General features: G+C 49.9%; 8 protein-coding genes across 8 annotated transcripts; 6 read left to right on the top strand and 2 right to left on the bottom strand.

Annotated features, from left to right (window-relative positions):
- The first annotated feature begins 1,393 nt into the window (after positions 1–1,393).
- Positions 1,394–3,619, top strand: PV06_00749 (uncharacterized protein). The gene has a single exon (XM_016401293.1). The coding sequence runs from the start codon at positions 2,612–2,614 to the stop codon at positions 3,371–3,373; it is 762 nt and encodes a 253-aa protein (XP_016268346.1). The 5' UTR covers positions 1,394–2,611; the 3' UTR covers positions 3,374–3,619.
- PV06_00748 (uncharacterized protein) lies at positions 2,378–5,432 on the bottom strand. The gene has a single exon (XM_016401292.1). It carries the CDS (start codon positions 4,619–4,621, stop codon positions 3,947–3,949), a length of 675 nt encoding a protein of 224 aa, XP_016268345.1. The 5' UTR covers positions 4,622–5,432; the 3' UTR covers positions 2,378–3,946.
- Positions 5,409–6,667, bottom strand: PV06_00747 (uncharacterized protein). The gene is made up of 2 exons (XM_016401291.1): positions 5,962–6,667; positions 5,409–5,887 (listed from the first exon to the last, which is right to left on the bottom strand). Exons 1-2 carry the CDS (start codon positions 6,420–6,422, stop codon positions 5,689–5,691), a joined length of 660 nt encoding a protein of 219 aa, XP_016268344.1. The 5' UTR covers positions 6,423–6,667; the 3' UTR covers positions 5,409–5,688.
- An 828-nt stretch (positions 6,668–7,495) lies between these two features.
- On the top strand, positions 7,496–9,336 carry PV06_00746 (uncharacterized protein). The gene is made up of 2 exons (XM_016401290.1): positions 7,496–7,950; positions 8,009–9,336. Exons 1-2 carry the CDS (start codon positions 7,894–7,896, stop codon positions 8,894–8,896), a joined length of 945 nt encoding a protein of 314 aa, XP_016268343.1. The 5' UTR covers positions 7,496–7,893; the 3' UTR covers positions 8,897–9,336.
- A 3,438-nt stretch (positions 9,337–12,774) lies between these two features.
- PV06_00745 (uncharacterized protein) lies at positions 12,775–13,201 on the top strand (the record flags this gene model as incomplete). The annotated part of the gene is made up of 2 exons (XM_016401289.1): positions 12,775–13,032; positions 13,148–13,201. 2 exons carry the CDS (start codon positions 12,775–12,777, stop codon positions 13,199–13,201), a joined length of 312 nt encoding a protein of 103 aa, XP_016268342.1.
- A 1,543-nt stretch (positions 13,202–14,744) lies between these two features.
- Positions 14,745–15,287, top strand: PV06_00744 (uncharacterized protein; the record flags this gene model as incomplete). Its single annotated transcript, XM_016401288.1, has 1 exon — positions 14,745–15,287. The coding sequence occupies one exon, from the start codon at positions 14,745–14,747 to the stop codon at positions 15,285–15,287; it is 543 nt and encodes a 180-aa protein (XP_016268341.1).
- A 1,347-nt stretch (positions 15,288–16,634) lies between these two features.
- Positions 16,635–17,075, top strand: PV06_00743 (uncharacterized protein; the record flags this gene model as incomplete). The annotated part of the gene is made up of 1 exon (XM_016401287.1): positions 16,635–17,075. One exon carries the CDS (start codon positions 16,635–16,637, stop codon positions 17,073–17,075), a length of 441 nt encoding a protein of 146 aa, XP_016268340.1.
- Positions 17,076–17,118: 43 nt separating this feature from the next.
- On the top strand, positions 17,119–18,568 carry PV06_00742 (uncharacterized protein; the record flags this gene model as incomplete). Its single annotated transcript, XM_016401286.1, has 3 exons — positions 17,119–17,199; positions 17,506–17,603; positions 17,722–18,568. 3 exons carry the CDS (start codon positions 17,119–17,121, stop codon positions 18,566–18,568), a joined length of 1,026 nt encoding a protein of 341 aa, XP_016268339.1.
- Positions 18,569–19,359: the final 791 nt, after the last annotated feature.

The following is a 19,359-nucleotide window of genomic DNA, read 5'->3' as shown; positions in this document are numbered from 1 at the left end:
GTGGGAAGTCACGGCGTCCTCTCGTGAACACTGGGGGAGGGGCTGTATGCCAGCCGTCGTAAGCCAATAGGCGTCATCAGTGGTCTGCCCTCTCCGTTTCATTGCCAGTCTTTCCGTACGCCATTGTCACTCTTTACCATCTGATGCACCTCACGGTTCACCCAGGCTCTTGACTTTTGACTTTTTGGAGTACGGAGACCAAAAGATCGAGATCCCAGTCCCGAGCGATCGTCAATAATGCAGGTCGAATCCAAGTCCGAAGATTGCAGCATATCGGCGATGAATCCTGCACAATCCACAAGCACCTGACTATACCTGTCGCCTGTCGCCTGTGGACCAACGACAAGCCAAAGAACTTGACATACTGTACAACGAGCGCCAAGTCCAAACCAGTGCGTACCGAGGGATGCTATCAACAGCACAATCTTGCCCTGGCCGGGTCCTGGCGGCTTGTTCTCGGCCAGAGTCTTGGGTACTAGCCTGGTTCTACTCCCGTGCCACACACAGCCTTACCTGCCCATATTCGCCTCGGGGGCCAAGCTCACACATCGACAGCCTTGTCTGGATGACCAGCAGTTTGGAGCCTCTTGTGTTGGCAGTGTACTGGTAGTCGAGCTAACACATTGGGTGGTCAGCCTTGCGTGGTAGTACCGTAGCATCATGGCTCCCTGTAGCCCTGTCCAATAATACGTTGTCACTGTAGCAAAGTCACCTGCTCTCTGGAGACACTGTCTGCTGAGATGGTGATCATGGAGAATACCTACAATCATATGCACCTAGTATGCGTAATCAAGCCCACTAAAGGCTCAAGCATTGATCTGAACCTGCTATTCAGAAGAAAGAGGGGGCCTTACCTTATCCTTTGTGTGCCCAACGGCGACGACCATGGCCACTAGTTGAGTTTAGACGCCCCTGTTTAGCCCACGGTAGCCTGTAACTCAACTGAGGATACAGGACTAGGAGAGCGCCCGTAGCCTGATATCAGTGTCACCTGTTTCTGGCCTGGTGAACCTAGGCCACGTCGACAGTCGACAGCACATGGCTCATGCCGAAAGTTTTGTCCCCCCCTTCCCCTGTCGAGGCTGACTACGAAGCGGGGAGACGAGAAGCTTTCCAGCTATCACAAGTCAAGGCCGGCAGGTGAAGCCAGATAAACGCAGAGCCGTGGGTCAGTGGCGCTGTATCTGGACCCAAAAGTGAGTGGTATCCAGCAGCGGTGAATTGGTCGGCAATCTTGACCCATGGATGCACCCCATCAAGAGCACAGACTGATGGGTAACAATGGGTATGTGAGTGAGAAGTCAAAAGTCCCATCATAGATGCGCCATATTAAACTTCGATGACCAGCATCCAGACCGACGGGAACATGCTTCGAGATGCAATCATCGGCTTGTTGAGAGTTTGTTTTGAGGTGGTGTGCTGTGCGAGGATTTCCTTATGGCCACAATGGGACCCTGACTTGTGAGCCCTTTCGACCGACCTCTTGTGTGACATCTGGGTCCCGATATCTAGCCATGAAATCTTGCGGTATATCAAGGACATGGAATTCCATTCCTCACCTTTAAATTCAACACAGCAGATTCTATCATTCCAGCCCATTACAGCTTTGTCAAATTCAAAGACTCCCTCGACGAACTCGTTTATCTCAACATCTCAAATATCATAAATACTTACTTCGACCCAACTCACCACACAAGCGCCAAGTTCGAGGCGAATCACTGCAGAGAACACCATAAAACACCATACAAAATGCGCCGAGTACCTCGCTCCCTACAGACGGCTATGAGGCCAGCATGGAGACAATCTCTCTTCGCAATGTCCCAAAGACTCAAGCTTGCCATGTATCACTGGCTCATACTCAGGCCATACTCTCCGAATGCGATTGTGGTGCGACTTTCCGAACCCAAGCTTTGATTGAGACTCGAGAGACCGAAGACTCCGAGATACAGACGAGAAAATGCTTACGGAGTACGGAGCAACGAGTGCACCCGATGCGTAGAATACGCTCGTATTCTGCCTTTTACACCTGTCGCACTTGATCACCCTCTGGGGGAAAAATGGTACGGTCTGGCCGCGGTACGCTACCGTTTTAGGCGGTATCCGCCAATACGGGAGGTCTGGACTGGTATCACACCACCACTCGGTCTCACCACCTTTTTTCGATTTCCCTTCCATCTTCCAACCCCCAAAGCCTTCCTTTCCCTTTCGAGAACACGTGGACTGATGCAAGGGTCCTTGCGACTGTGGCTTCAGACCTCGCACCCTTGGATGACTTAGCAACCGATCCAGCGGGGGGAGGTCTGGCCTGACTTTGGCCCCGCTATCGTGCTACAACCTATTCGCAAGCTCCGAACTGGGAAAGTCATACGATTTTGAACATTGTGAACAATTCTTTATACTACAATTGTGCTACGGGAAGGGAGATTAGTGTCATTGGCACAAGGATACTTCAACACTCGAGATCCCCCCCCAGGTTCGTGAGAAAAGATACAACAGCTCGGAAAAGCACACACATACCAGAACTATCTGATCAGAATCACATTTTTGGGCCTTCTCCAACAAATTGGCTCTTTGCCCTCGCATATTTGATATTCTCTCTATTCTCTCCGCAATGGACAAGTCATCTCGCTCCAACTCCAGGCAGGTCGCCAACAAGGCTGCCGTTGCACCAAAATCCCACCACCACTCTCCCACAACCTTCACATCGTCTCCAGTTCTTGGTTCAGACATGCGATATTACGCATACAAACTCGGCACCATTTCCAAGTTCAAGATCGAAAAGGAGGCCCGCAAATCCGAGCCCAGACTCCACAAACTGGTCGGCCATTGTTCATTATTCGACAATGCACGAAAGTACATCATCGACACCATCAACCACGACGATGACGACTGCGAACCAGATGCAGCCACGGTCGATTCCGGAGACGAGTGGTCTCTTGACAACGACGACAAGGATGACGTCTCATTCGAGTACGTGGAAGACGTACAAAAATCGCAGCCCAAGTCCCGATCTTCCAAATCCTCGACGCATTCTCACAGTACTCCTCGCAACGGCGTCGTGGTTGTCAAGGCCGAGGAGGTTCTGTTTGACGGCATTGACGAAGATGACGTCGAACTCGAATGGGAATACAACAGCGATTCGACAGTAGAGGATGACGACGACGAAGAGGACAACTGGAGCGACTCGACGTGCGAAGAGGACGATTCGCATGTCGACTCTTCTTCTTCCTACTCTGACCGCAAGGGTATCGATATCCTCCCTACCGCGCAGCCAAAGTACACTACGCAGGATGACTTCTTGCTGTGGTCGCAGCAACCTCAGGTCATGACGCCGAGTCAGGCCAACAGCCTACTCATCGAAGCGTTCGCCTGAAGAAGTCCTCTTGGCCTCTTTTCTTTTTTCTTTTGTCGTTCCAAAGCAAGGCGTTGTCTGGCGGGCTGGCTCTTTGTGTGCAACGCAACTTGGGACATGAATGACGAATGCTTTCGGAAATTCTGTTTGTTGCTACCGTCTCAGTGGTTCTACGGGTGGTTCAGTTTTGGTCAATGATACCCAGATGTGTGTATGCCTTGCGTCTAGTCATCCGCAATGAAAATATTGATAACATTCACACTCATACCATTTTCTCGCACGTGCGTTTTCATCTTTGATCTTTGGTATTTCTTGCATATTCAATACAGTAACACGGCCAGTTCTGGCATCGCTGAATACCCCCACAGCGAGGTATTGTCTTATTATGTCAAAGGTATTCACACCGAGGAGGATTTCTTAACTACATTTTTATGCCAACCCCCCTCCCCCCCCGCTTCCCCCCTGGTAGGTGCAGTTCGTGCGTGCTCCTAAAAGAAAGATTCCTGATACCAGATAATACATCCATGCAAGAGGCAAAAGGCAGCAAAAACACAACAACGCTGGGCCCGAAACATTTGGTCCTTGCGCTTTGTGTTAGACGAATATTCCGCCGAGATCCTCCTCCTCGTCCTCGCAGGTGCAACATTTGCTGTTCAACCTTGCATTCTTCTTCGCCCTGCACAGAGATTCTTCTTCCATCTCGTCCGTCGTCGGCTGTTCCATGCTCTCCTCCTCTTCCTCTTCTGCATTCTCCACCACTCTCTCCGACGGGTCGAGGCCAGAAATCTCGCACGTCTGAGTAATGGTCTCGACCGGTTCACCGTTTGTGAATACCCGTTTGTAGATGGTTTCGTGTCTGTGGAAGTAGGGTTCCGTGGCCGAAATGGCCCTTTCGGCGTTCTCAGGCAAGGAGTTCAAACATTGTGGCTGAGACGCAAATGCACCGGCCATGTCTGATCTGTTACTCTTCCTCTGTGCTTCGGGTACAAATGTCGGATTGCTCGCAACCTTTTCTGCTCCTCCCGCCGCGGGAGGAAAGGTCGTCGTCTCTAGGTTTGGAGGTTTGAAAGGGACTTTGGGTGGTTTGTTGGTTTTTGTGTCACCGGCACCCATTTGTTCTGGCTCGGCTTCGACCTGTTCGACACCAGGGGGAGTTGGTACGTGTCGGAGACTGGCTAGCTCTTTGGGAGTGAACTTCCATCTCAGAGGGGAGTCTGGAGGAGTCGGAGGTCGATTGTAAAGGTCGTATTGATCATTGGTTTCTGCCATGGTTCAATTTGCAGAAGCTTTTGTATCGATGGATAGTGTACGTTTGAACGGGGTGTTGGTGCACGATAAGACGAACGACGACCACCACTTATGTCGATATAGATTCAATGGTCACGGGTTGTCAGACCCGGATATGTACCGTTGTGTAAAGTGACTTGCTCAACATACGAACATTCCACAAACTTACGAAAGGAGTTACGTGCAAAACCCGACTTCGGCTTGCTCATCCAAGGTCAGGTGGAAGTCCAAAAGCGTATGAAGGTTTCTGTTCCCGGAACATTTGTCGGTGTCGAAAAAGTATTCAGGCTTTATTAACCCCCCGTCACACCACATCAGGGGAATGTTGCCGACTGGTTGAAGAGTAACCTGATCTACGAGGCTGGCTGTGTCGAGGAGTTAAAAAGTGTGGGGAATTGCATCTACGAAAACACTCCGGTGCACGGCTATGATACCCGACACCGTCTTATGATCCAACAATCAAAAACCCTCATCACCAGTTGTGTTCGCCCAAGCTCACCATTGTCAGGCGATCAGAAATCACGGGGAAATTTGTGATCACAACTTGATCCCTGTGGTTGATTTCCTTCACCGTCTAGGTAGTTCCATTGCCCTTCCCATCGCTGCTCTACTCCCGCGAACATCACCCGTCGTCCCCAAGCCGAGCCAGACATCAGCAGTGTTCAAGTAACCTATCCCTGCATCAGAACTGACTCTGAGACATCATACCTGGGGTCTTGTGTTATTTGTCGGATCCCGGGCATGGAGAGATTGGAGCAGTGTATGGGGATAAAAGGTGCAACTTGTGAGGATTATATTATTGATACATTATGGCCGTAAATCTCGCCGTCTCTTGTATAGAGCATTAATGATACATTTGTTCTCTCCAATCCAATTCGGAAGACAAAGTGAACCTCCTGTCCATGGTGAAACATCCCGTGTCAACTTCAGCCGTCCTTTTTCAATGGTAATCAATCATAAATCCCTCGCCTCACGCAATTTTGTAGACTCTCCGAATACCTTCATAGGCAGACCATCATTAAACAACAAAACATTCCGTATCCTCTTACTCATACAGAACTAGTCAGGGGCTCGTGACTGATACTGGCTGGCGGCGATGGATGGTATTTGTCGTGATTACAGCAAGCGCAATGTCGTTCCCTTTCGTCCCGCTTGTTGAATAATGGAAGACTCCTCCAACTCATGGTATGTTCCAGCTCGATCAGGCGGAGACAAAATGCCACGACGGCCGATGCAGTAAATGCAGCCCTGGTAAACATTGAGAATTAGTCAAGCTGGGAAAATACAAGGGTTTTAAGTAAATGTGCTGCATTTTCACTCACAAATTGATAATCAAAAAGGCAAACATTGCCTTGACCAGCTTGCAGTCTGTGGAGAAGTATGACTTTTGAGGTCTCGAGTCAAAGTACTTGTTGATGAAAGCGTGGCATGTTGCCGTCCCATCATTGTCCCAAACTCCTATCAAGCTGCTCCAAGCAGCCACAAACAGGCCGTCAAATACAGCCGCCACAGTGAAGAAGACAGGACCTCCAAAGATGATGGGCAGGAGGGTCAACCCGGTGTAAACGGTGCAGACGCAAGCGATCGCGAGAGCCGCGGACAGTTTTGACGGCACATTTTGGTCTTCGCTGGAGAGTGCGCTGATGAAAGCTGCTGCGAACCCGATGATGGGAATGCTGCATACGACCTGGAAGAGTCGCATGGCCATGAGGAAGAGTCGCAAAAAGACTTCATCGAGGGCTTTCGAGAGCTCGAGCTCTCTGGTTCTGATTCTGAATTTCATGGTGTCTCGTTTGGTAGTGGTAGTATGTGTTTTCACGTAGGGTATATCAGTTTTGGTGAGGTGCTTTGAAGCATTACAGTACAAGTATTCACATGCAATCTATATGTTTGGACCAACCGATACCACTTTACTTGCGCCGAAATATTTGCTGGGTCTCGTGCACCCAAAGGCGGCATTTTCGCGGATGACTTCATGTATTGCTTGTTGTGTTACAGTTCTTCGAAAAGGCCAAGGTGAGTCTTCGCTCGTGACTTATTAAAGGATCAGAATTGTGTGATCCTGGGACGAAGCTCGCGTTCCGAAATACGGCAATACGAGGCATTGGGCTAGAACACTCGCTAAACGTCCAATGTCATGACGGGCCACCACCGTTCGGACCCTGGGCTCCAGCATACCGAATTTCGGGCGAAAGCATCGTCATTAAGAGATTTACAGAGTTCAGTGCTAGGGTTCACACATGCAACCGCTGCGGGCCAGTGGCTTTGCTTTTCGATCCTGCCCGTTTGGTATAGCTTCTTGGACAGTATGAAATTTGCTGCCCACATGGGAGCTGTCATTGCTATCTATGGATTCAGTGATATCGGAGAGTTTTCAACGGCTCCAGGATCGACATTGAAGTTCTTCCCAGGGCATGGGTTAGCCAAAGCAAATGCTCCATGGGCGTCTCCTTTGCCCAGCATTGCGCCATATAATGTTACACACAGCTTGCCTTGGAGCGGACATGTCCAAATGACTTTTGTGCAGTCGCCGACAATATCGGGATAACACTGGACAGGCATTTTGCGAGCGGGGGTCACATACTCGTAATGGCAGGTCATGGATGCCGGAGGTGGGTTGACCTTACTGCAGAACCGCGCGTGTGTATTATCACATCAAAGTCGTATTCTACAGCCATATAGCCCGCCCGCCATGAGTCCAGGACATGTCTTCACCGAGAAAAGCCGCACTGGAAAATCTAGGTACTGTCACACGTATTACTCGTTACTCCGTACACGGGGAACGGATGCACAAAAACGGCAAGGGTTGTCTCTGACCAGGGCTGACGTTGCTGTGCCTAGTAGAGCGTTGGTCCCAGCTCAATAACTCGTGCATCCCCCCGAAAGAGGGTCTTGCTACTACTAATTCAAAGCCCGGCCAGGGTGTCGTATTGTACCTATTACGGCCCGTACGAGATACCAAAGCACCCCCCGGTAACTGCCGTTATTTTATGGAGGATTATAGTGGCCTGACCATCATCGATCTCCCACTTCATGCCGAGCTGCCAGGGTCTCTAATAAGCGAAGGACAGGGGTGGCCCAGACAGAGGGCATTATTGTCGCCGAACATAATAATGTACCTGCCCGTCTCCCTTCTTCCAGACGTGGAGTGATACATTAGATCTGGATTTCCCAAGGGTCTTTGCAAAACATCAAACTCTGTCGCCTTTTCAAATACAATCAACATTCGACTATCTCACAATCAACAGCCCAGAATGCCTTTCTCACAGCCCTTTAACCAATACCAAGGCTCATCATACGACAACAACGAGGTAGGTGCCTTGTGGCGACACCCAACCCCCGCCATCCGTTCTAACGTTGGTTCTATAGCAGTCTTGGGGTGAGGTCGACTTCACAAATTCATTACCATCCAACGACAACTTCAAGTCGTTGAATGATACCAACTTCTATGACTTCAACACTCTCCCAAACAATACCCAGAATGCTCCTTCACCAAACTACTCACAGTTCCTGAACTTCGACTCTTCAGAGGTCGGCTCCTATTCGGTACCCAGCGAAAGCATCTCGCCCAACACCTTCAATGTGCCGCTAGCCTCCAACAACTATCCCATCAAACTCGAGGACAGTCCCTCTCTGAACGAACCTCTCTCCTGTGCATTCACTAGACAGTCCGGAGAATGCAGCCCACAGAGATGTGGACCAGAGCCTTCGTGCCTACAGCTGGCCAGTCTCGCCGAGATTGAGGATTGCACCAATCCATTCGAAACCAATCCTGTGAAGAAGACTTCACGCTCAAACTCCAACTCGTCCAATCCCAAACCCAAAGAGGAGAGAGAACGAAAACCCAGGTCGAAACGTGGGCACAAGGGCTCTTCCAGTGACGAAGAGTCGGCCCAACTCCGGGCCAAACAAGCACATTCGGTCGTCGAGAGACGATATCGCGACAACCTCAACGGCAAGATCACACAGCTGCATCGTGCCTTGGTCGCAACGGAAGCCACCTCGAGACTGACCGGCATGCCCTCTCAAGACTTCTACTCATCACGAGAACATCGGGGCAAGGTCCGCAAGTCGGATGTGATGACCGATGCTATGAACTACATCCACCAGTCCGAAGTCGAAATTCGGCACATGACGGACGAAGTGGCTCGCCTCAATGAGCGAGTGCGGACACTCGAGAAGCTGGTGAAATGCGAAGACTGCACACTGCTCAAGCAGATGGTGCGACTACAGCTTCAGCATCAACAGCCGAATTGAAAACCCGGCACTGACAGGTGATTAATGGTTTCATTTGATCTCTCAATGACACACTACTCCTCCGACTCTTTATGTACCTTGTGTGTGTGGTATCAAAAAGTTGATGGGATGTTGCCCCGAGGCTTGACTGGAAGGATGGGGGCGAATCGGCGTCACTGAGCACGATGCTCTCAGGTGGGATGGATTGCTTTTCGGCCTTGGGAGGATTTCAATCGCTTTTCTATCGCTTCCACAGTGAATGGGGCTGTCCACTTAACGTGGTCCAGACAAGAGTATGGGTTTCTGGTCTGGAGGCGTTGGTTTTTACGAATGTTATGATGACTCTCGACTCGCACTTTCTGTGCTTGAGTCCGTTTTGTTTGCGAATTGCAAGTCTGCTAGGCGGCCTACAGTACAGCCGTTTCTATGTAATAATGATACAAAACACGATTCCAGAAGTGCTTCCATTTTTCAATTTTGAACAAACCCTCCTTGCGGCTTCACTACAGCGTCTTCAAGACCGTACAGCCTCAGGAGCTCGCTAATTCCGTCAACGTGTGTCCTGTTTCAGCACAGACGTGAAGCCAAACGTCGTACGATCATAGTCGTCAAATGTGCAGCACCTGAGACTCCAGTATGGCTGTTACTGATGAAGCCTGCCTCTAGGAGTTATTTCGCAACACCGACGTATACGCGGAGGGAGCACTCCAGCCCAGCATGAACTATGCCGTACTGTACCTGCATGGATTTCTCGTTTATTCAATACGGGTCACAGAGTATAAGCCAGTAGGAGTGGTTCGTCGCAAAGTGCAGAGAAAATATCAGGCAACCTTTGGTACCGGGCCAGGCAAAAATGGGTATGGGGGTTACCGACCATGAGTGGCATGATACCTCGACAGGTCTTGGTCAGACCATATGGCAACCACCGATGTCTTACCACAACATCTGACAAGGGATTCGCAAATTTTAACAAGTTTGAGGCTTCAGGTGACGATATTCATAAAGAGAAGATCCCCGGAATCATTGAGCCTTTTTTCGATTCAAGGCGCCGCACCTTGAGAGTTGTATAGCTCTCGAGCGCAACAAGGCTGCTTGAGCATTGGTCAACGGTTCTTATGACTGACCAAAGCAATGCCTTACTAGCATTACATGATCCTCAGACTGTTTCTACGCTGTGATCTAGAACACAACAAGCTTGAGGATCCAACATTGCACTGCTGCAACATCCTCCGATCTGAACCCGGCAAAGCTATGATCATCCAGCTTAGTAGCACCACATGATTGACGACAATCAATACCAATTTCTTTACCAGTTTTTTTGAGGTCTCGAAGACCAGCAGAACGTCATCTACTATTTTCCTTTTTAGTATTCTCTTCGAGTCCACCACGAATACGAACGCAATATCGCAACAAGCTGCGACTATCGAGCACCATCGATACCAAGCCAAAGTTGCTCTTCGATTTGCATCAACAAATACAAAGATACGAGCGCGCGGATCAACACAAGGGACGAGCCTCACTATCTACCGACATTATTGCTGAATGATCCCGAGATTGACACCTGCAAAACTCAAAATTCCGAACAGGATTTTACTCCGACTTTCGACAACACATCCGATCATCACCCGTAGCAAGGTGAAATATGGATCATCGAAGTCGATCACGAATGACCGGACGACGAAGCAAGTGACAATTCCTCGCAGAAGGTAGTCGCAGCAATTGACATTGCTGGCGCCAACTGTGCACAGGAAGCACCCATCCACTCCTTTCGGGTGCAGACACTTTGTGCTCATGGCAGTGCCAACGGGTCTCTGGAAGTAGTCGGGCCGTGAGTGCCAGCGTCCAGATTGAACCCTGTCCGAACCTTTTCGGTCGGGCACTGCCTCGTCATCACCACAGTGACGCAACAATCCTGTGGAAACTCGTGAGCACATCCGAGGAGATTATCGTCCGAGGAGGACAAAGACGCGTTTGGCACCATCAGTTCATCGAGATCTTGTCCAGTGGTCAAGCGGATCAGTTTGAAGACAAGGAACTTCCTAGGAAGGAAAAGTGAAGCAAGGAGAACATGGATCCAGCTGCCGTGATGCAGCGTTGGTCTCGGGCCAAAGGCACAACGAGATGCCAAGTGGCATCGATGAAGCTGCTTTGGCTCTCAATCACGGATCGAGAAACCTTAAAAAGCAGTCTTGGGTAGTATGTTGTCAAAAGAATAATACCTAGGTACCTATTGTACCTTGGGAAGTGATAGCCGGCAATCAATACCCTTAACAGACTGAACAACGGAAATAGTTGCTTCCCGTGCAGATCATACAAGAAGCAAAAGCCCAGATCCCCGACTTACTGTATGTTGTAACAGTACAATACCGGTATTATTGTACGAGTGCAGCGGGTTCAGGCATCGTATTCGGTTAGCCAGGGGAGTACAATAGTACTCAAGGTAAAGGAGTGGAGGTATGTGTTGTACTCGTCAGGGAGTGTACGTGCGGTAATGTACATACAGAGGAGACCCATCTTTCATCTGCGTGTATCTGTAAGTTTAAATCTGTACAACACAGAGATAAGCGTACCTACATACAGTACAAGTACAATAGGGACCACCTCGCCAAAGCATCCAATAGATAAAGGCCACGGAACTTCCAGATCCAGTTTAACCTTGGATCCATTCGAGGGCCCTCCCTAGATCACTTCAAGGGCTCGAGCTTGTTATTTAGATGGATTGACAGTGTTTTCCGCACTTCCGTTTGTATGTAACAGTACAGTATGGTATTATTATTGTTACAATGATTACCGCCTGGACCGAACCGCCCGCCAGAAACAAAAACATTTCTGTGTGAAAAAGGTCAAAGCGAGGTTTATTATTATCAGGAGGCAACCTCGCAAGCAAGACCCGACGCGATGCCCAATAATGCTATAACCATGAAGTCCTTGGGCTGGGTTGGTGGAGTTTGTCCGCTCCCGCACCCTCCCCCCCAAATCATTATTGCTCATGGACCTCATGGAAATATTTCGTGCCAATGTCGGGAGTAACAAAAGCCACACACACCTCCAATCCATCCACCTCGCACGTGTTTGCCTACTGGTTCACATGTTGACACACAACAGTGAAAACGTTAGTAAGGGACCATTGTCAGCTTGCCGATATCCGACCGCTCCGTTAGCTTCGCATGGCCTTTTTAGCAGAGGGGAAAAACAGTTCCTGTTCCCTCCTCCACTTCCCGACACGAGACCAGGTCGTTCTGGACTTTTGTTTTGTGCTGCCCGGTTGGTGGCGTGATGACTTGACTCCTCCTCCGTTGTGTAAGGTGACACATTTGTTTCTTTTTGCAAGACCACGTTACTCGACCTCCCCTTCCCGCCGTTCGGGAAAGTCTTACGAGGTTGCCCGGTCGGGATTATCATCATTACATATTGTTGCTCGCTTCGTGTCTGGTGATTCTGTGAGGATATTCTGGGGTAATTCCTGTCTGGTAGGTGGTGGTGGTCGCCAGAATCCGGGACAAAGTCTTTTTCCTTTGGAGGTGTTTTGTCTGTGCCCGGGCGACTTCTCCTGTATCACCACTCATCCGTAAAAAGTTGCGTTATCGTTTCGGACCACCTTTTTTAAATGGTCATGTGTCATGTGTACAAAACACGGGAGAAATATCATACGTGAAGTTTGGCTATACTGTAACAGACCAAGAAATAAGAATGCCAGTATTTTCTCGTGAACCTCACTGCCCCCTTCCACCACCACCACAAGCAAAGGACTTTTTACCAGGTTAACCATTGTTGATAACTTAACTTGATCTCGGGACGGACAATAATACCACCAGAGATCCCTCAAACAAGAATACACACAACACACAACCCAGCCGCTCCAACAAATTTATATTAAGAGGAAAACACTCTCATCAACCATGCCTCCAATGCGGCTCTTATCCACCACCACACTCGGTCAATCCGTGAGAACGTTCGCCTCACACTCGGCAAGGAGAACGACGCTAGTCGGACATCGCTTACATGGGCCTTCGGCTCGGATTCTCACAAAGACCGCCCAGCCTCACCACCACATTTCGGCGGCCTCGTCGTCATTCCCCATGGTCATTCGGGACGGACTCAGTTACAGCGCCTTGGGAGCGTTGACCTCGGCGGGTGCGTTCTTGATTTATTGCGCGGTAAGCAATATCTCCTCGTACCCGTCTTCCTCTTCGCTCCCCTATCAGTACCGACCCGTGGCATGGATCGACAGAAGTGACTTTTGAACGAGAAAGGCTGATTGGTCAAAAACAGGACAAGGACGCCGACATGATGGAACTTCTCGCCACGCCGGACGCGCTCGGTTGAGGCGACGACGAGGCATGACTATGGATGATGATTATATGAAACCCAGATGACGATTTGTACCACCACACACTGCGGGAAAGGCCACCCCAGTGCCTATGTTTCTTTCTCTTTTTCTCAGGCGTTCAATTGGGTTATCTGATATCAGGATCTTGGGTTTCGGGAACACGAAAGAATGACCTTTGGATGCCGAACAAAATCCACAGTCACGATCAAACCCCTTGAAGCAGCTTATGCTCGGGTGTCTCTTTGCTCGCTTCGCTCGTCAGAGAGCGGAGAGATGATATGACTGGATAGTTAATTGAAACGGGTGTCGTGTACACTCTTACCACTTCTCATTGCAAGGAACGCTTCCGCTTGGCTTATGGCGTCAGGTCCTTCGGTTTCGCAATTCTCCGTACTCATGAGGTGCCTTTTGATGACCAGAGAGGGCATGATGCCCAAATATGATTGCCGCCCCTCTAGATTGTTCATGCTGAGCCACATTGCTTACAGTGGGAGCGGGATTGTTCTTCAAAAGAGATTACACAGGATTGAATCAGCAAGACCGACGTGACTAAGAATTGAGACAAGTCAACAACTCTGCCCGTAGGCTTTGTTGCCTACGCCCGCACGTGACAAGGCTCCGTTTTCGTGAGGCCTTTTTTTTCTCTTAGGCTTTCACTTCCTCCGCAATCTTGTAAGGCGCGGGCAGAGAGACAGGACAGCAGAGGCAAAGTGTAGCTGATATAATGAGGCGCCAGGCTTGGTCAGCCCTGATGTTTGCGTCGACACGAAAGCGAAGTAATAATACTTTGTTGTCACTCGGCCATGTTCCATGGAGTAAGAACTAAACATTGACATCATGCGGATGCTCGCGGGATAGGGCCATCCACTCCTGAATATCAACTTCCTGACTCGTGCCTTTTTGGAGCCAGCTATTGTTCGACTTCGCCGAATTGGTGCCCCCGAATGCCCGGAATTCAAGTACGAACTTCATCCAAAATGCGGAAGGCGAGAGCCTGGCCAGGGGAAAGTGTGCTCAAAACAATTCTCTCCGAAAGGGCGAGCCCGGCTCTGCGGGTTTCCGGGGAATGACACGGCTTCCGAGTAGTGGCGAGCCAATGGCCACACCTTACTCTTCTCGAAGCTACCACCACTTGACGTTACTCTCCTCCCATTGTCAGCTTTGTCGCCCCGTGGTCAAATGATGCTGGGAGAAAAATACGAGGCTCGTCCTTGGTCTGGATCGTCTTATGATTGGCATGAGAGAGCGAAAAAGGATGTGGCGATTGACGTAAGAGCCCAGGACGCACAATCCTAGATAGGTTCTCGTAAGATGACCAGGACATAACTTGTGCTGCAAGTGTAGCACACGAGTGATATTTCAACCTCGTCTTTCGGCATACGAATACCCCGCCTATCCCACGACGAACGAAGACCATATACTCGTACTACATATTACATTTACTACATCTACTACAACCACAGCAACAGCTTGTGTGCTAAACTATCAACCACTACTACGACTCATCTACTAGATCCACCATCCACGGTCACATCTCACATGTCGGAGCCTGATCCCATGCCAGTACTGATAACGTATGCAACCTCCCGTGGCTCCACAGAGGAAGTCGCCGAGCGGATTGCTTCAAGACTACACGCTGACGGTTTCGCCGTCGACTGCCGACCCGTCGACCATGTTTACAGCGTGGACAACTACAAGGCCGTCATCATAGGGAGCGCAATTCATCATGCCAGATGGTTGCTGGATGCCGAGCGATTCCTCGATGTCGAGTGCATGGGACTTCAGACGAAACCGCTCTGGTCGTTCAGCTTGGGCTCAGCCTCGGCCGGCACACCTGGTTGGATACGCGGGAAAGTGGCGAAGAGGGAACAGAGGAGGGTCGAACGCATGATCATATCAAAGGTGCCAAAAGTCAGAGAGCATCGCCTGTTCGCCGGAAAGGACGACGGAAGAGCCTGGTCGAGTCCTGTCCGGGGAATGTACCGCTGCATGGGTGGTAGGTTCGGTGATTTTCGCGACTGGGATGCAATCGACAAATGGGCAGACGCTATCGCGAAAGAGATGAAAGCAGAAGGCGTTTGAGGCAAGTCTGGTTGGAGCATTTTCGCTCATGGTTCCAAGAGCTGTCATGATTGTGGCGAGCTTTGAGCTCGTTGGTTCGCGATTCTGCTGGATGATGAAAGAGCCATTCCAAGAAATGGGTCGTTCTCATAACATAACACACAATGGCCGCAAAGCAATTTTGGGTTTTTGCAAGGAGTTTTGATTGATACCCATGACAGTGAGAGAATTAAAATCCACGGCCAACAGTCCGTGTGGGTCGAGAGTTTGCTGGATACGAGCCTTGTCGTTATTTTCTCAAAATGAACAAACACTTGTGTTGATTGTTTCTTTACAAAGGCCCTTGCGTCCACATTGGCAGGTTCCAGACACATGTACAAATAAATTCCAGGAGCTAGGTGTTATTGTTATAAGATTAGAAGTATGCCAGTGACGAAGTTGAATTGACACTGCCACAGCCTTGTCGACACGATAGTGGCTATGTCAGACGGGGAATTATCTGGGACGGATCTGCTTGTTTTCCCACTAGTTCCTGCGCTGGCTCGAAGTCTAAATAGTGTCGTCAGACAGTCAATCCCCTCGGTCTTCGGAGCCTTGCACAATAATAACAATAATAACACATGCATCCGGACGTAACTCCCTCCCGGTGGACGGCACTGACCAATAAACGTTCACTAAGAATGGTATCCACTTTCCCTTCCAGCCACGTCACAACGGATTGTGCCGCCACCATTTCTCTCTCTGCCCTGTCACTCTCATGCTCCCTTCGTCCATTCTCAATCTAGAACCTCTTTTCGCTTGTACTGCCAATATCCCCTGGATCTACCGGCAAGCACGGTGCTTCAGACGGTTGTTGTTGTCACCACGTTCCCTTCTTGGTCGAGTCGGCCTCGTCCCTCCCCAGAGTGTTGCTGCACAACTTGTCAAACGTCTACCAATCAACAAGTTCGATACCCGAGGGACATGGCTCTTCAATTCCCCTAGCCACACTAGCTCAACAGATCGTATGATTGTGGCACCACACTTGGGATAACAAGCCGACCCAATTCAAGCCCAGCACTTGGATATCTCCATTGATTACATGTTGCTCTCGGACTTGTCGCCCGCCTTAACCGAATCGTTAGTCCTCTACGCAATCAAGCAACCTCCTCAGTCAGTGCGGCGAGCACTGGCCTTCTAATCCATATATTGCACTTGAACTATGCCCTTCTGGCACAGTATGGGTGACTCTCGAATGATCTACCCGCCCTAGTCCAATCAGTCAATCGGGGTCGTGCAGACCCTGTTCGGTATCGTCCCTCGTACTCGAACAGGATGCGATATTGTTATTGAGGACACGTTCGACTATCAGGATAGGTTCTTTCGATTATGGAGCAATCATCCCTGTGCCCATACTCCACTGCCCGAATAGACAGCAGCTCTTCGAGAGACTATTGGGTCAAGGAGCACGCAATTCTTTTGCGGCGCCGAACCAACCACCCCCTCTTTCACATGACAAGCTTCACCTCCTACAAAGGCGAACGTCAAGAACCGCTTTTGGCTCCAGTGCCCGCTAACACCGGATGCTCTTATGACATATGCATAAGCAAAGCCCAAGACCCAATTACTTGTTCAATCTTCTCGCTAGAAGGAACCCACCCATTGCTAATCGTATATGAGCCATCTGTACCCCCCCCGGAACGTACTTATATCACTTTCCCAAGCTTTGTATTTACTTCAGCCTCTTGTGTCATTCTACATTGTCGCCGAGCAGAGCCGCCATTAATCGACTGGATTTCTCATCTTCACATCCATTCGAGGAAATCTTAGCAGGGTACAACCATCGACTGACACCCTCACCACCATAGTCGCCATGCAAGATACACGGGAACATGGTCGAACGCGACCGAGAGTCGCGAGAGCTTGCGAGAGGTGCCGTATTAAGAAAGCAAAGGTAAGCAAGTTTGGATTTAGGAAAAACGTGCTTGTGATGTGCTGTTACTCCTGAACGAACTCGCCAAAAGGCCAAAAACTGGATCTTGTTTCAACAACTCACATTGGACCGACGACAGGCATCTTCTTATCACTACCATCACCTCAAGAAGTGATCCTCGACTATCTAGGATCTCCTATGCAATATCGGTCCACGACGCCATCCAGCCTTTTCGACCATCGTCGGGGGATCTTTTTTGGGCTTTGAGCTGCCGGGAATTTCTGAAGTCTTGTCGCTCATATAGGCTAATCACCTCTCATCGTGCAGTGCGACGGGGAAAGGCCATGCCGAAGATGCAATCTCGACTGTGCGGTTTGCTCATACAAGGTCCGACGGAAGCCAGAATCCGCCGGTGCTACTCAGAGGTAAGGAGAGAATTCCCTTCCCTTTCAAGATATCGACACCCAATGTCCCTCTGGCCACGCCCTCTTGCTCCGGGGCAAACAACGTACATTTTTCCGTTTACTGACGAAGATCTCAAAGATACACCAACCTCTTACTTCAGCATCACTCAGCTCTCACGGCTGGCCTCGTCAAGCTGTACTCGAGGCTGCTTGATGGGAAGGCATGGGAAGGTGCTCCGGTGGACGAAGTGAATGGCAGTCCCAGCGTCCACTGCATCCTGGAACGAATTGGCGTGATTGGAGCCGAAGAAGAATTTGACGAAGACCTCGACTTCTCGGACCACAACGAGCGGCCGCAACTTTCACCCATCCAAGAAACCGCCAACTCGCCGGCGGTGGTCAAGAAACCAGCCAAGTCTACTACTACCACCACCACCACCACCACTCAAAAAGCCGCGAAGACGAAACGTCGATCGCAGAGTCAGGTATCATCAATCCAGACAGATTGCTCCTCCAAGTCAGGAACAATCGACAAGACCCGGAAATCACCGCAGCACAACGTCCAAGCTACACAGCTGGCCTCGCCGTCGAACTCGGAGTTCTATTCTAGCGTCTTTGAGTCTGGAAGCTCCGACACGCCTTCGACTTGGGACTCACCCGGCTTTGGGGACGAGCTTTTCTCGGCGCCCGCCCCCACCGTTGAAGAAACCCAGGCTCAGTACGAGCGTGTCATGGACGCCACGTTCCCGACCGGCCATTCTTTCTCCGCCCACCATCGTCCCACTGGCGATGCAGACATGAACGCGCCAGCGCCCATGGTGTTCGACGGTGGATTTGAGATGCCGGGCGCAGACAACTTTGTCGTCGACGCCACTTGCGACATGAACTTTTACGACTGGGACGGCAGCAACTCATTCGGCATGGGAACGGAGCCCGGAATGTTCATGCAGAGAAACAACGCTTGGAATCCCGGTGTATTTGCGTGAAAATGTTTACTTGTGGGCCTAGGCACGGCCTGGGATCACAGAGGGGGTGCTTATCCTTTCTTTTCGGGTCCTCAACGAACAGGTTCGACGGGTTGACCCAAATAAATGTACAGTTTTTTTTAAGGGGGTTTCCTCGAACGCTACAGCAGTTGTCTGCGGTGTGTCAACCACACATCTTATGGATATGGATGAAAGGTATTTATAGCAATGGTCTAATCAATCAGGTCAAAAGCCGGTTTAAGACAATGCTTTTGAGAATCTTTTCCTCTTTGCATTTTCAAACTGTCATTGTATTGACCTTTCTCCCCCTGTGTGGAAATGACTATAGGCACTGAGCCTATCGACCTTTTCGTCAAAGGAGACAAGGCCATTGAGACACTACCGCACGGCTATGGAAAGGCACTCCGGAATTCAACGATCCTTTCTGTATGGAGGTGGAGAAGACTTGGAATGAAACAGCTGAAACTGTATACCACGTATAGTGGTCTGAAGGATTTCTTTGCACAGCCCTGGACGTTCCTAGGCTTACAGATATGCACGAGGGAACCATCAAAACGGACGGAGCCGTTCTTCTTGTGACTTATATACATATATATAATACTAGGTCACAAACCATACGAAAAGCATCTTCACTGCGGTGTGGCTGATGAGTTTCCTTCAAGAGGAATCCTCACAATATCAGAGGCTTCTTCTTTGGGTACCCAAAGGAAAACAAATCTAGCACACACACACACACAGAGAGAGAGAGAGAGAGAGAGAGAGAGAGAGAGAGAGAGAGAGAGAGAGAGAGA

This window comes from Exophiala oligosperma (assembly GCF_000835515.1).
Source record: "Exophiala oligosperma strain CBS 72588 unplaced genomic scaffold supercont1.1, whole genome shotgun sequence".
Taxonomy (NCBI): domain Eukaryota; kingdom Fungi; phylum Ascomycota; class Eurotiomycetes; order Chaetothyriales; family Herpotrichiellaceae; genus Exophiala; species Exophiala oligosperma.
The sequence above is the reverse complement of the archived record's forward strand: the minus strand, read 5'-3'. Positions and strand labels throughout refer to the sequence as shown.

Coding starts and splice junctions, on each gene's coding strand:
- PV06_00747 (XM_016401291.1), bottom strand. CDS start 6,422: ATGAAATTCAGAATCAGAACCAGAGAGCTCGAGCTCTCGAAAGCCCTC. Junction 5,888..5,961: donor GCCTTTTTGATTATCAATTT/GTGAGTGAAAAT, acceptor AATGTTTACCAG/GGCTGCATTTACTGCATCGG.
- PV06_00749 (XM_016401293.1), top strand. CDS start 2,612: ATGGACAAGTCATCTCGCTCCAACTCCAGGCAGGTCGCCAACAAGGCT.
- PV06_00746 (XM_016401290.1), top strand. CDS start 7,894: ATGCCTTTCTCACAGCCCTTTAACCAATACCAAGGCTCATCATACGAC. Junction 7,951..8,008: donor CATCATACGACAACAACGAG/GTAGGTGCCTTG, acceptor TTGGTTCTATAG/CAGTCTTGGGGTGAGGTCGA.
- PV06_00748 (XM_016401292.1), bottom strand. CDS start 4,621: ATGGCAGAAACCAATGATCAATACGACCTTTACAATCGACCTCCGACT.